At 40.6% G+C, this 12,241-nt stretch overlaps 1 protein-coding gene across 5 annotated transcripts in view; it reads right to left on the reverse strand.

Moving 5' to 3' along the window:
* Positions 1 to 12,241, reverse strand: part of tcf7 (transcription factor 7) — a 66,817-nt gene that overhangs the window by 4,047 nt on the left and 50,529 nt on the right. For 2 of the 5 annotated variants that reach the window (XM_080041424.1, XM_080041426.1), the window contains exons 6-11: positions 9,438 to 9,572; positions 7,476 to 7,616; positions 6,323 to 6,485; positions 5,461 to 5,568; positions 4,528 to 4,575; positions 2,125 to 2,173 (exon numbers count right to left, since the gene is read on the reverse strand). In XM_080041424.1, coding sequence (XP_079897550.1) covers positions 2,125 to 2,173; positions 4,528 to 4,575; positions 5,461 to 5,568; positions 6,323 to 6,485; positions 7,476 to 7,616; positions 9,438 to 9,572 — 644 coding nt within the window. Of the gene's footprint in view, positions 1 to 1,022; positions 1,096 to 2,124; positions 2,174 to 4,527; positions 4,576 to 5,460; positions 5,569 to 6,322; positions 6,486 to 7,475; positions 7,617 to 9,437; positions 9,573 to 12,241 lie in introns of all 5 variants that reach the window. The other 3 variants (XM_080041428.1, XM_080041427.1, XM_080041425.1) reach the window with 3 other exon arrangements.

Consider the following 12,241-nt stretch of genomic DNA (forward strand, 5'->3'; position numbering starts at 1 on the left):
CAAAAATAAATAAAAATAAAACTGTTTTGTTATACTCAAACCTATATACAAAGTGTTCTGTTGTACTTAAATAACTTTATTGAAAAATATTACTCCAGTGGGCTCAGACTAAGCTCATATGGAAAACTGGGAAATTCCTAGCTTTAGTTGAGAATTACAAACGAGAGAAGCCTGATCCAATTAATTCCTAAATCTTTGCCTCTGAATCTAAATGATACTTCAGCCACTGTAACTTAAACTGTTAAAATGGGTTGAAACAAGTGTTTGACCAGTTATAACACTAGTTGTATACATTTCTGAAAGTTATGTAAGGGATACTTCCAAACATGTTGTTCGTTCTGCGACTGTAACAGCTTCTTCATGTTGGGTTTTTTGTATTCCAAGCAAAAGTAATTTAAAGTTGCAATAACAAGTTGAAAGATTATTCTTGTAGGAATGTCTGACAGCTGTGCCTCCATTTTTGAGAAATATATGAATGTTTCTTTTCACCTGACGTGTAGTGTATTGAGTGGTATTTCCTACCACATTAACTTCACAGTCGTAGGAAATGGTTGCTATTCCAACTTCTCCAGCTAGTTGGGAGTTGGAGAAGTTGGAATATTGCTTCATATATTGCAGAGCAGCAAGTTAGTGACAGGCGGCATGCAGATCTAAGATTTTTAAAGATTCTTTGGAGGTGGAGGTCGTCTTGAGGCAGACATGATCTCATTGGTTTTGTTAATTATTATTGTTTGGAGCATGAAAACTTAAAAAACGGCAAAGAAAATTAAAAAGAAAATGGAAAAAAACCCTGATAATGTAAAATGGAAGGAGGAGGAAAGTAAAACCAGAATGCCTTGTGAAACGATGGGATTGAGGAGATTATGACAGAGCCCAGTGCAGCCCCGCCTGTGAATAACTAAGACCCCACCAGAGTGATGTGATGGAGAGAATGGGTAGAGAGATGAGGAGTCTGTTGAAAGACAGCAGTGCGTTGCTAAGGAGAGGAGTGGGGGGAGGGGGGGTGGATGTTTGGTACCCACCTGCAAGGACCGCACCAGTCCGTTTGTTGGTTGAGGCCGAAGCGTGCACGGCATTTCTTAGGAGAGCCAGGGTCTGAGCACAATGCACAGCATGCACAAAAACAAGGAGGAAGAAAAGCAGAAAACAATAAAAGAGGAAAATAACGGTTAGAGGGCGAGGAAGTAGAGAAGAAATAAAAGAAAAAAAAACAAACAGACACAGAGAAATGCAGAAACAAGAGCTTGTCAGGGCAGGAAAAAAAAGCACCAACAACAGTCCGTTCAGAGAAAGCCATCAAGTCAAACTGTTAGTAGCCGGTTACAGCACAGCAAGACATCAACAACCAGCGGACCCCCCCCCCCCACACACACACACACACAAACACAATTTGGTTAAACAAACAAGTCAGACATCCTGGAAACAGGTTATTAAGACATACAGAGATACCCAGAGAGTGCAGCCGTGCTGTGACACTGTTAGTAGGCCTTTAGAATGTGTTTGGTTTCTGGCAAAGACACATACATAAGCTGCTTTATCTAAGGCAAGCCCTCCTGAAATCCCTAAAAACATTTTTACTCTGTTTGAGGCTAAAGTTGAGCCTGATATTGGACAGTATTGAAATCCTAATCCAATATTCAGTGGAAAACGTGAATACATTTTTAGATATAATAATTGACATTGTTTTTGCTTCAGAATGAGTTGTTCCGTATCAACATCTAAAGTAAAGTGTTATAGCAATTCTCACTTTTGATGCTACCTGCTAATGCATGCAGCATTCACATTAGCTCTCACGTACAGTGAAATAGTTTTGATTGCCTTAAAACATTGAAGGAACAAAAATCCACGATGTAGGGCATTTTGGAACTTTAAGAGCTAAGACAAGGACATGAAGTTTTGCACACAAATAATTTATAAATCAGGTTACATGGAAAGCAGAGTGGGTGGGTGGTTTGACGTTAGAGACACATCCTGCCTCAAAAGTCACCAAGACGTTGTGTTACAGAGCGCCAACGCATGTTCGGGCTCAGCTGAATTCTCGCAGAGAATTTATACAAATTTTTATTTTATTGGTTATTTAAATTCTTATCATGAAATGTAATACCATGATATCTTTATGTTTACCTGTATTGGAGTCCTGCATCTTCTCCCTTTTTCTCCTCTTCTTCTTGCCCTGTGGTAGAAAAAAAACAGAGAAAATCCCCCCCAATCAATGACTTATTTAGTCTGGTATGTCCTCCATAAAATATTTCTGGATCCCTCTTTTCTTCAATTGCTTTGAATGATAAAATGTGCTTTGCTTTTATCGATTGAAATCTGTTTGAGGTTTCTCATGTAAATTAATATATAAATATAAAAAAAAATGCAAAGTCAAAAGCAGCAACCAGGTCAGGCAACCGTCTTTAATGCTCGACGAACGGAAGAAAAAAGCAAGAAAGAAACAAGAAAAAACTTTGCATTGCTAATGTCATTGTACACCTAACTAACTCATGCAAAAAATGTTGTGTTGTCAGTAAAAAAAGTTATCGCTAGAAAGGAATCCAAAAGTCTCTATAGAGAAACTTTGATGGTTTCACCTCAGATTCCACATATTCTATCTAATGTTTGTAAGCGTACTTCATTATATCTATGCAGAGTGTTGAGGTAATAACACCAGAGTTGTTCACACACAGATACGGTGATGGTGAAGTGAGGCCTCATATTTGGGTGAGCTGAAGGATGTGGGTACAGAGATCTACCGCCTACGCTTCGATGTCTGCCCTCCTCGGCTCGCTGTCAGCATTGTCTATGTGGTTACAACAACTCCTCTTTGCAACTGCGCCTTCTTTAAAGCCTGGTGTCTGTGGGTGTACGTGCGTGTGTGTGTGTGTTCATATACTATACATACTAGTTGTACTCGAAGGAGAAACCCTCCACAGCTGTGGGGGCGATATGTGGAACTTCACTTCCTGTTTTGCTAGTGGGTCTACTGACTGTTTTTAATTATGTTTTATAAAAGAGTGGGTGATGGGGTTTGAGAGGGGTTCCTTGAAATGCAACACAGCACCGTACAGAAGCCCTGAATTCTCGTAAATATGTTGTCATTACAAAAACGTGTTATTTTCTTTACATTAAACTGCGGTAGATTATATTGCCTTGTGTCTGAGAGGATCATTTTTGATAACTTAATGTTTTTTTGTTTCTGTACACTCATGGAGTTGTGTTAAAATGGTGCAACAATAATTCCACCTTGGCTGCTGCTGAACTACTGCAGAATGATACATTTTAATATTAATAAGGTGTTATGCATTCCTGTTATTACATTTTTTTTTAAAAAGGTTTGAAATACAGAAGAAAGTCCAAATCCCCTTTAGTTGAGTACAGTGAAAGGAGCACTGTACCCGTCAGTAAAGCACAGGGTGTGGATGATGTTTACATATACAGCAGTACTTTGGTCCATATGAACTAAACAGCATCCACTTTGTTATTTCTTGCTGAGCTGCTTAGAAAATGCTCAAAGCTCCATGCATACAGCACCCACACCAACCGTATGATCACAGTTTACTGCAGCTCTGGTTTATAACATTCGCAACATAACAAGGACGTTTTGGAACAGTGAGCTTAGAAATAACTCTTTACAAATAGGGTAAGGAATTTAAATTTTAAAATATCTGCTGTAACGACATTAAAATATGATTTAAAAAAACAAATGAAGAACGAGATAAGAACTGAATCAGGGTGCGTGTCCGAGAATAAAGCACTCTTTCAGATGTTACAAACGTTGTTATAAACCACAGCCGCCGTAAAGTGTCACCATAACTCATGTGTGTCATGCCTGTCCGTCTGCACAGAGATCAGCTCAGACAGATGTAGAGAAAACGAGACAGTAGAGCAGAGAAAAGCATTAAACAGGTTAACACTCTGACAAGTTTCTAAAGCAGCGTCTTGTTACAACCAAAGCCTTTAATTCACCTGATTATGACACATTTTCCTCATCCGTTTTCTGGTAGAACATTTCTATACGTTATAGGAATTACTATAATAATTTGAATAAAAATCATTACTTATAGCAGTCTCAAATGATTTTGTGTCTGGTTAACCATAACTTATCATTGTTGTTTAGCTATACTAATAAAACAAATGAAGATGCTGTATTTAAATGGATGCCCCCCCAAAAAATAGTAAATATCTAAAGGCAGTGAGGCAGCGAGGACAGCCATGCGGCCCTGCTCCCTGTTAGTTTAGCAAAACGGGTAGATTTATACCTCTGTGTGATTCAATTGAACTAACTTGTAGTCATAACCATGGCAACGTGCAAGACTTGTGGTAAAACGTACTCAGAACTGACCAATCAGGTCGGGTTTTGCAGCCGCTGTTACTTGAGTGCTGTGTGTGAGGGTGATGTGTGTGCAAGTTATTAAGATATGTATTTTTGGTAAGTGCATGCAGAATTTGCACAGGAATACCCACAACCCCTTTCATGCAGCTCTCCACATATTTATTTCCCCCACCACAGAGGCATAAATCCACCATAAGACGTGTCCCTACCCAATCAGCTTTACTCTTTTCCCCTGCGACCCCGCTAAGGCCCGCCTCCTGCAAGAGTTCAACAGCAAACTGACAAGTCAGAGGCACACAGCAGCCCAGATACAGCACATCCCCAACACATGAGACTACAACACATGCACCACACAGGTTGGACTTGGTCCTACATTCTGAGAGACCTACTTAAATCATTTCATGCCTTACAAATGTCTGTTGCTATGTTTAATGACTTTCTGACTGACAGTTCTTGGAGCCAATAATCATGCAGGTTGTTGAGACAGTAGCCAGTAAAAGGAAGAGAGTTGAGTAATTTGTTCAGCTCTGAGTTGAGAACAACAAATATATACATCAAACCCAGTTCTGGTTATTAAATTCAAGAGGAAGAAGTCAAGTGGTTTGATGCTACTAATATAAAGTTAAACACCATTTTCAACATAATTAAACAATTTATTGTGTTTTTTAGTTACTGCTAAGGACTTTATTTATTATTATTTTTTATTTTTCTCTTTTTTTGTAGCTGCGTTGTGGTGAATTGGTTGCTATGAAAAATGAAGTTATGTAAGTATAACACAATGTCCCTTAACATGGGTCAGGTATAACTTTACGCTTTAACAATCCAATATCTTAAATAAAAAAAGGTGTTTTTTGTTATTAATATGCCAATAAAAAGACCATGCTATATAAAGTTTTTATGATATTCTTATTCTTGTGAACAAATAAACCAAATGACTTCTTCACTCTAGAGGTGGTTCCCACAAAACGTATCACTTTTCCAGTTTTTGCTATAACAAAATGAGAGTGCATCCTCGACTTAACATCCCTCTACTTCAAAATGTCAAAATCAGCCCGAAAAAGTTGTCAAGGAGTTTTGTTTTTAAGACAGTATGAAGAGAGAGGAGGAAACAAATAGGAGGAACATGAAGAAAAGGTCCTTACGTAGTTGTCTCTGGCAGACCACGTGGGGTAGAGCTGCATGTGTAGTTGTCTCTCTTTTCGGGCCAACTCGTAATATTTGGCCTGCTCCTCTCGGGTCAGTGCGTGCCACTGCAAGGACACACACATAAAGAAACACACACACACACACACACACACACACACACACACACACACACACACACACACACACACACACACAGACAATGACACAGACACAGACAAAGACACACACAGAAAGGAAAACAAGAGAGAAACTGTTAGTTTTTTCATCAATATTTTGCGTTTTTTTCCGTGTCTTTCTGTCTTTCCTTGAGCGACCAAAAAGGATTCACATGCATTAAAATCAAACTAGCACAGGCACATTCCAAAGAGGCACTGCACTAGAAGTTACAAAGTGCTTTGAAAAAGGACTTAAAAAAAAATAGATTTATTTGATCAAATACTTAAAAAAAGAAAAGACGATAAGATAATACACTAATATGGTATAGTCCAGTAGATCATATTAGTCAGGTAATGTAATTTTAAATAAGTGTATTTTATTAGCTCACATAAAAAAGACTTAGGAACTTTGATAGGAGCTTCCTCTGCCAACCAAAGTGTATGATTTGGTCTGCATCTAAACTATACTAAAGGTTTAACATACTTGATTTTGTCTTCCTTCTGCAGGATCCCAGTGTTACAAGTGTTATTATGATCTAAGTAGTATGTGAGGGGAGGAGAGTTCACATTACCACAGTCCTCTCATGTTCCTCATGTGTGAAATTACAGACTGACCCGGAAACAGGATTAGTGTGTGTGTTTGTGCCTGTGTGTGCCTGTGTGTGTGTGTGTGTATGTGTGTGTCTGTGTGTGCATCCCTCACCCTTCGTCCCAGAATCTGGTTAATGGCTGCGCTCTCCTTTAATGTGCATTCTGCGATGACCTTCGCCCTCATCTCCTTCATGTAAAGCATAAAGGCGTTCAGAGGTTTCTTGATGACCGGCTTCTTGGGCTCCTTCTCCCGCTTGGCCTCCATCTGCGGCTTACTGTGGGGAGGACAAGGGTGGGGAAGGGAGGGGGAAAGGAATTTGATCGACAAAGTAGACAGAATCAGAGCCGTTTTCTTTGGTTTGTCAATTAGTGAATACAAGTATTTGCACCACACCAGCTGCTCACATGCGGTAGGTTACACAAAACATAAACAGAAGACAAATTTAAAGAAAAACTCTGAGCTTTTGGGGGAAAACAAACACTCAATCTCCTACCAAAGGTTTTAGCTTAGCACAACGACTAGTAACAGGATGAAAAAGCTTCCCTGGCTCTGTCTGTAGGCAACATATACATCAGTTATCTATCTATTAGGCACCACAGAAGATCAGTAATGAAAACGTAACATAATGTTTGCTTTATACGTAGAGTCTGCCAAGAAACTAGTCTGTTAGCGAAACAAATCCAGGAAGTAGCAGCCCCCTGGCCAAGAAATAGTCCAGACCACAACAAACTGTTTGGATAATTTTTTCAAATTTTTGTACTGATTAATCAAACAAGATGTGATGTGCTAATCCGTGAGCTTTAGAGGGACTGGCAGCTGGATTTCGTTACGAATGAACAGAGCTTCTGTTTCCTGTCTTTGCGCTAAGCATCTCCCTGCTGTAGCAAGGTGAGAGAGTGGTACCAAACTCTCAGCAAGAAAATGAAAAAAAACACATTTTCCAACATAACCCATTACTTTAGTTTTTCCTTTCCTCTTTCAGTGAAGAATGTGAAACTCAGACAATTGTTTGAGCACGTTAGATTAATTATCATAAAAATAGTGAGTCAGGTGAATATAACAAATATCAAATACTGCCACAAAAAAGCTACAGTCTCAGATTCAAATGAAACCCTGTAAGGAAAAAAACACTGAGTGAAGTGATATGTAGAGAGTATGAGTTAGTACACCAATAGTAAGCCTAACTAATAACCTGGACGTGGAAGGATTAGATTGAAAAAAGGAGGTGAGGTGAGGTGAGGTGAGGTGCGGGGATGATACTTACACGTACATGCCCCTGTCATACTGGTCGTGGTGGTGGTGGTGGTGGTGGTGGTCCTGTTTGCCTGAAGGGGGCACTATGGCTGGGTGTGGGATCCCTGTAGGATGCATGCCTGATGGGCCAAGCATCAGAGAGTGAGGGAACCTGGTGGAAGGTGAAAGGAAGAGGGTGGAGGAAAGACACACAGACAAGAAAAAAGAATCTTAGTCGATTCACATAAGAAAAGCATCTGGCCAGGGGCCGGGAGAGGACGGCGAGCGTCAAAGCGAGAGCGAGACATTTTGTAAGCAATAAGTCTGACAGCACGAAAAGCCTGAAAGCAATCTTCCACATGTGGTTGTATGGTGTGAATACCCCCCCTTGTGAAATAGAAAAATATATATAAATGCTCTCAAGTGTCCACGTGGTTTAAAATATTACTTCCAAAAGCAATTTGACTTAAAAATATTGAACTGGTGAGTTGTTCTACATTTGGTTATTTGTTTATATTATGGATAGCTGTAAGCATTTGCCACCACTAGAGGGCGCCCTAGCATTACTGAGGGAGGGGTTGGAGGGCAAGGGAAATACTTCTTCACATCTCTTGTGTGAAGTATGAAGTCAGTCAGAGCACACACATCTTAATTGTCAAATAATTTCAACACCCAATTGAAGGTTTCAAAGAAGGCTTTCGTGAGATTCCTAGATAAAATAACAACAGATGTCTTATGACTAACATCGTCTTTTGACACTTTTACAGGCTGTGGAGATAAAGGAGCAAAACAGAGTCGTGACTGAGAATGAAGCAGCAATAAGCGTCAGCTGTGGGCTTAACCTGAAGTAATCACACAGAAAATATCAATATTGTTAGTTTTATCCTGAGTGGAGTTACAGCTCAAATGTGGAGTTCAATGCAACAGAGATACATACTTAATATGTAGAAATAAAGCTTTGCAACTTATGTCATGCTTACTGCTGGGAAAGGGTGAATGGAGAAGATGCATTTCCCCACGAGCACCAAGGTTACAAATATGATATCTGATATACAGAGATCCTGCTCATAGGATTTCTGATTCATCCAAGAAAAAATTATTAAAGTGGAAGTACACGTTCAGCAATTGCCCATTTTTTCCATTTTGGAGTCTTGAGTTTTAACTGGCTATTAAATTGCCGTGCTTTTCTAACACCCACATACAAGCATGTGGCCCGATGCAGGTCTGAAACAAACTATAAGAGATGTTGGGTGAACCTTTGTGACAGAGGCCTTGTGTGTGAGACCCAGCAGAAGCTAACTGGCAAAGCGCTGCAGCGAGAAAGCGTGTGTGGGTGTGTGTGTGGCAAGCAACAACCTACATTCTGTATGTGTGTTAAAAGAGATCTAATGTGTCACATAAGTAGTCACCACCTGAGTAAATGCACAACAAAACAAACACCTGGCTGAACAATATGAAGACATTGTAGCTCTCATGTCCCCGTGTGTCCTTGAAGAACAAAAATTCCCTGTTGCTTTTATTTACATTTTTAAATGTTGATTTTATCAGTGAGTTTGATGGATTAGCAACCAATAAAAATAACAAAACACGGGAAAGAGATAACGGTTAGCGATAGCAAAGAAAAGCAGTTCATGTCCTGATGCTACTCATGGTAGAGAAGACTGTGTTCTCCACCACTGTGTGTGTGTAGGTGTGTGTGTGTGTGTGTGTGAGTGAGGATAGGCCTTTTTTTGCTTTTATATTCTGCAGCAGCGACTAGCTTGGCCTCAACTCGGCTGGTTTTGGCGCAGAGGAAAAAACACTGAACTTGTCCTGTTTACAGCACACAGGCTCCAATAGGATTTTTTTACAGAAGCTGAACACGAGTTTGCCACGATGAATGGAAAACACCTGCTCTGGTCTTTTAAATGTTTTTAAATGTGCTATAAACAGGAGTTGATTATGCAGAGCGTTGGCTAGTTGTTGTTGTTGGTATTTCTGTTTTGCTGTTTACTTTCTTGGCTCGGTCCAGCTTGGTCCGACCGGCCTGCTACGGTACCTGGAGTAGGACGAGGCGCCGGACAGGTTGGAGGAGTAGGGCTGCCTGAATCCACAGGGGGACAGGCCCGGATACACTGGCTGGCTCTGCCTGCCACAGCACCGCAACAGGAGAGAGACCGCAAAGGTTGGTGCCGTTATAGCTTTTACAGGTTAAAAGTCTGATGATCGTAAGGGACGTTTGGCCCTTAAGGTCAATTTTAATTCTACAAAATCTATCATTTAAAGTATAGTAAGTAAGTAAGTATTGCACATAACAACTCTACTATGGCACAGAGACACTTTAAATCTGAAAAGTCATCATATTTTTTACATTATGAAAACATCTATAATAAACGTAGTTTTCTTCTAAGTTGTAATGTTTATTGTTATAGAGCTTGAATAAGAAATAATGACTTATTTCTTGTCCTCTAATTTATGTTCCATTGTCCATTCCTAGAGAGAGCTTAGGACCGGTCTCAGCTTCCCTCCTCTCCTGTAAGTTTGTATTGTCTATACGTGTTTAGTTGTGTGTGTGTTTCAGTGTGTGAATGTATTTGGCTTTTAACAGATACATTTTGTAATATGCAAAGAAGTAACAATGTAAACGGTTCATTTGAAAAACCAATTCTTCTAGAAAGTTAAATCTCGTGGTTTGACGCTTCTTTGATTTTCTTTTTTTCAGACACTTCAGTAGAAGCTCTTGTGAGGCTGCGATGCACGGCGCTCCCCTGTGGAGACTGTGGATCAGTACTGTTGACAGCCGTGTGTCAATACTTGCCTTTACCGGGAGCAGAAACACACACTCACGCACCGCGGGAGGTCCACAACGGGGCTGGGATGTGAGCAAGAGCCTTTGATATGTATAAAACCACACCACTACCTCCTGAGAGCTGATACAGATTCCAACCCAACCCCCCACACCCACCTTCCCTTTAACTGAATCATCCTCATGTTTCAGCATAATATTCACACACACACACACACGCACACACACACACGCACGCACGCACGCACGCACACACACACACCCACACCAATCCACATCTAGTATTCAAACCACCTCCACAGTCAAAACTGTCATCACACACACTTGCAAGTCTCATCACGTCCTCTTCTTCTCCCTTGTGGAGGTGGAGTCAGTCATTCTGGATGAAGTTGTAATTTTGTTTGTTTGTTGTCAAAATCAGTGAGCATCTCCTCATGATCTGCTACATGTACATACTTTGTGTGCACTGAAAGAAAATATGGTGTTATTACACAGCCTAGGCTCGGTAAACCAGCATGTTGCTAGCTACGGTGGGCCCCTTTATTTACATACCAGTTTACAGTGCCTAGGCTGTGCATTAACACTGGATTCATGCGGATCATGAGGAGATTTTGTCAACAAGCGTTCTAAAGAATAACTGACTCCACCTTGGCTTTAACCCCCTAGGAGGCAGAGCTAAACAAACAGTAAATACATTTTACATACATACTTGGTATAAAAGTCTCATAATACACCATCACACATAATCTTTGCAGCTCTTGAGTGACAGCGACGCCACACTCAAACAGAAGAAAACCTCCCACGCGAGAGGCAAGGCTGGACAAAGGTATGCTGGGAATGAAATGAAAACCTAGGCCACCTGCTCTATTGTGCCGGCGCTGCGCCTTGAGCATGTTCTTTGTTACACTCTGACTACAAAGTGACAACAAAGTTATTACGAGCGTGCAAACCGATAGTCTAGTCATATCTGTCATGCTTTGTTTCCAGCACTAGCTGTCTGCTCTGACACTGGAGGCCTCAAACAAACACCTCCCCCCAGCCCCCAGCCCCTCTGCGGCTCTTCAGGTCATTTGCTCAAGGTACAATAAGTACATTTGTACAGCCTCAAAGTACAAGACTGGCCATAAACTTGGAATAATTGCTTACTTTCTGGTCCTTACAGGGAATTTCAGCCACACCCAACCTCCCATAAAGTTGCTCAGAGATGGAGGACTGGTACATAATCAAGCAAGACGTTTCTTCATTTAAATCTCTTTAACACAACAGTCATTTCCATAGTGATGATGAGTTATCTTTTTCACTAGGATTCTATGCACGACTTTACTTGTTTGTGTCACTTAAAGCTGTCTCAATTCCCGATGTAACTTTCTGAAACCGAAAAAATCTGACTTTCTCACCTACTTTAAGGCTGTGATTGTCCAGCTGTGAAGGCATGAGAAAAGAAAGCGATAGGGTCGGACAACACATCGTACCAACCGGCTCCTTGCGAGCATAATCCGACCTTTAAAGGACGGCATTCCTTATGGGGACAAGAGGAGGCTTTGCTACAGGCTCACTCTGATTGGTTGGATAAAAGTTAAAGAGGATTTATAATGTCCCACTTCAGCTTTCGTTGTCAATGTATTTCCACAACAAAACTGCATCCATACAAACAACAACAGGACAAATCTCAGATAATTGGTGTCGTCCTCCTGTCCCCAGGGACATAACGAGGTGGACATTGAGGGACTTGAACAATAGAAAACAACATTTTGACATTTAACCACTCATGTTCTCCCTCCTCCTAGATGGACAGAGAAGCCCACTACAAGGGGCCAAAACAAGCAGATAATCTGGGTTAAAGGAGATTAGCCATTAATAATACGCGTGTTAATCCACAGTTAAGTGCCCTAAAAAGATAAGACCTCTGTAAATCACAGACTTGAGAAATGCTCAGCTCTGATCCTACAGAAAACATAAAGAATACACAGAGAAACACACACATGTATAGGCACATGCACACACAAAGTTCT

Source organism: Ammodytes marinus, assembly GCF_949987685.1.
Source record: "Ammodytes marinus genome assembly, chromosome: 14".
NCBI classification, from domain to species: Eukaryota; Metazoa; Chordata; class Actinopteri; order Uranoscopiformes; family Ammodytidae; genus Ammodytes; species Ammodytes marinus.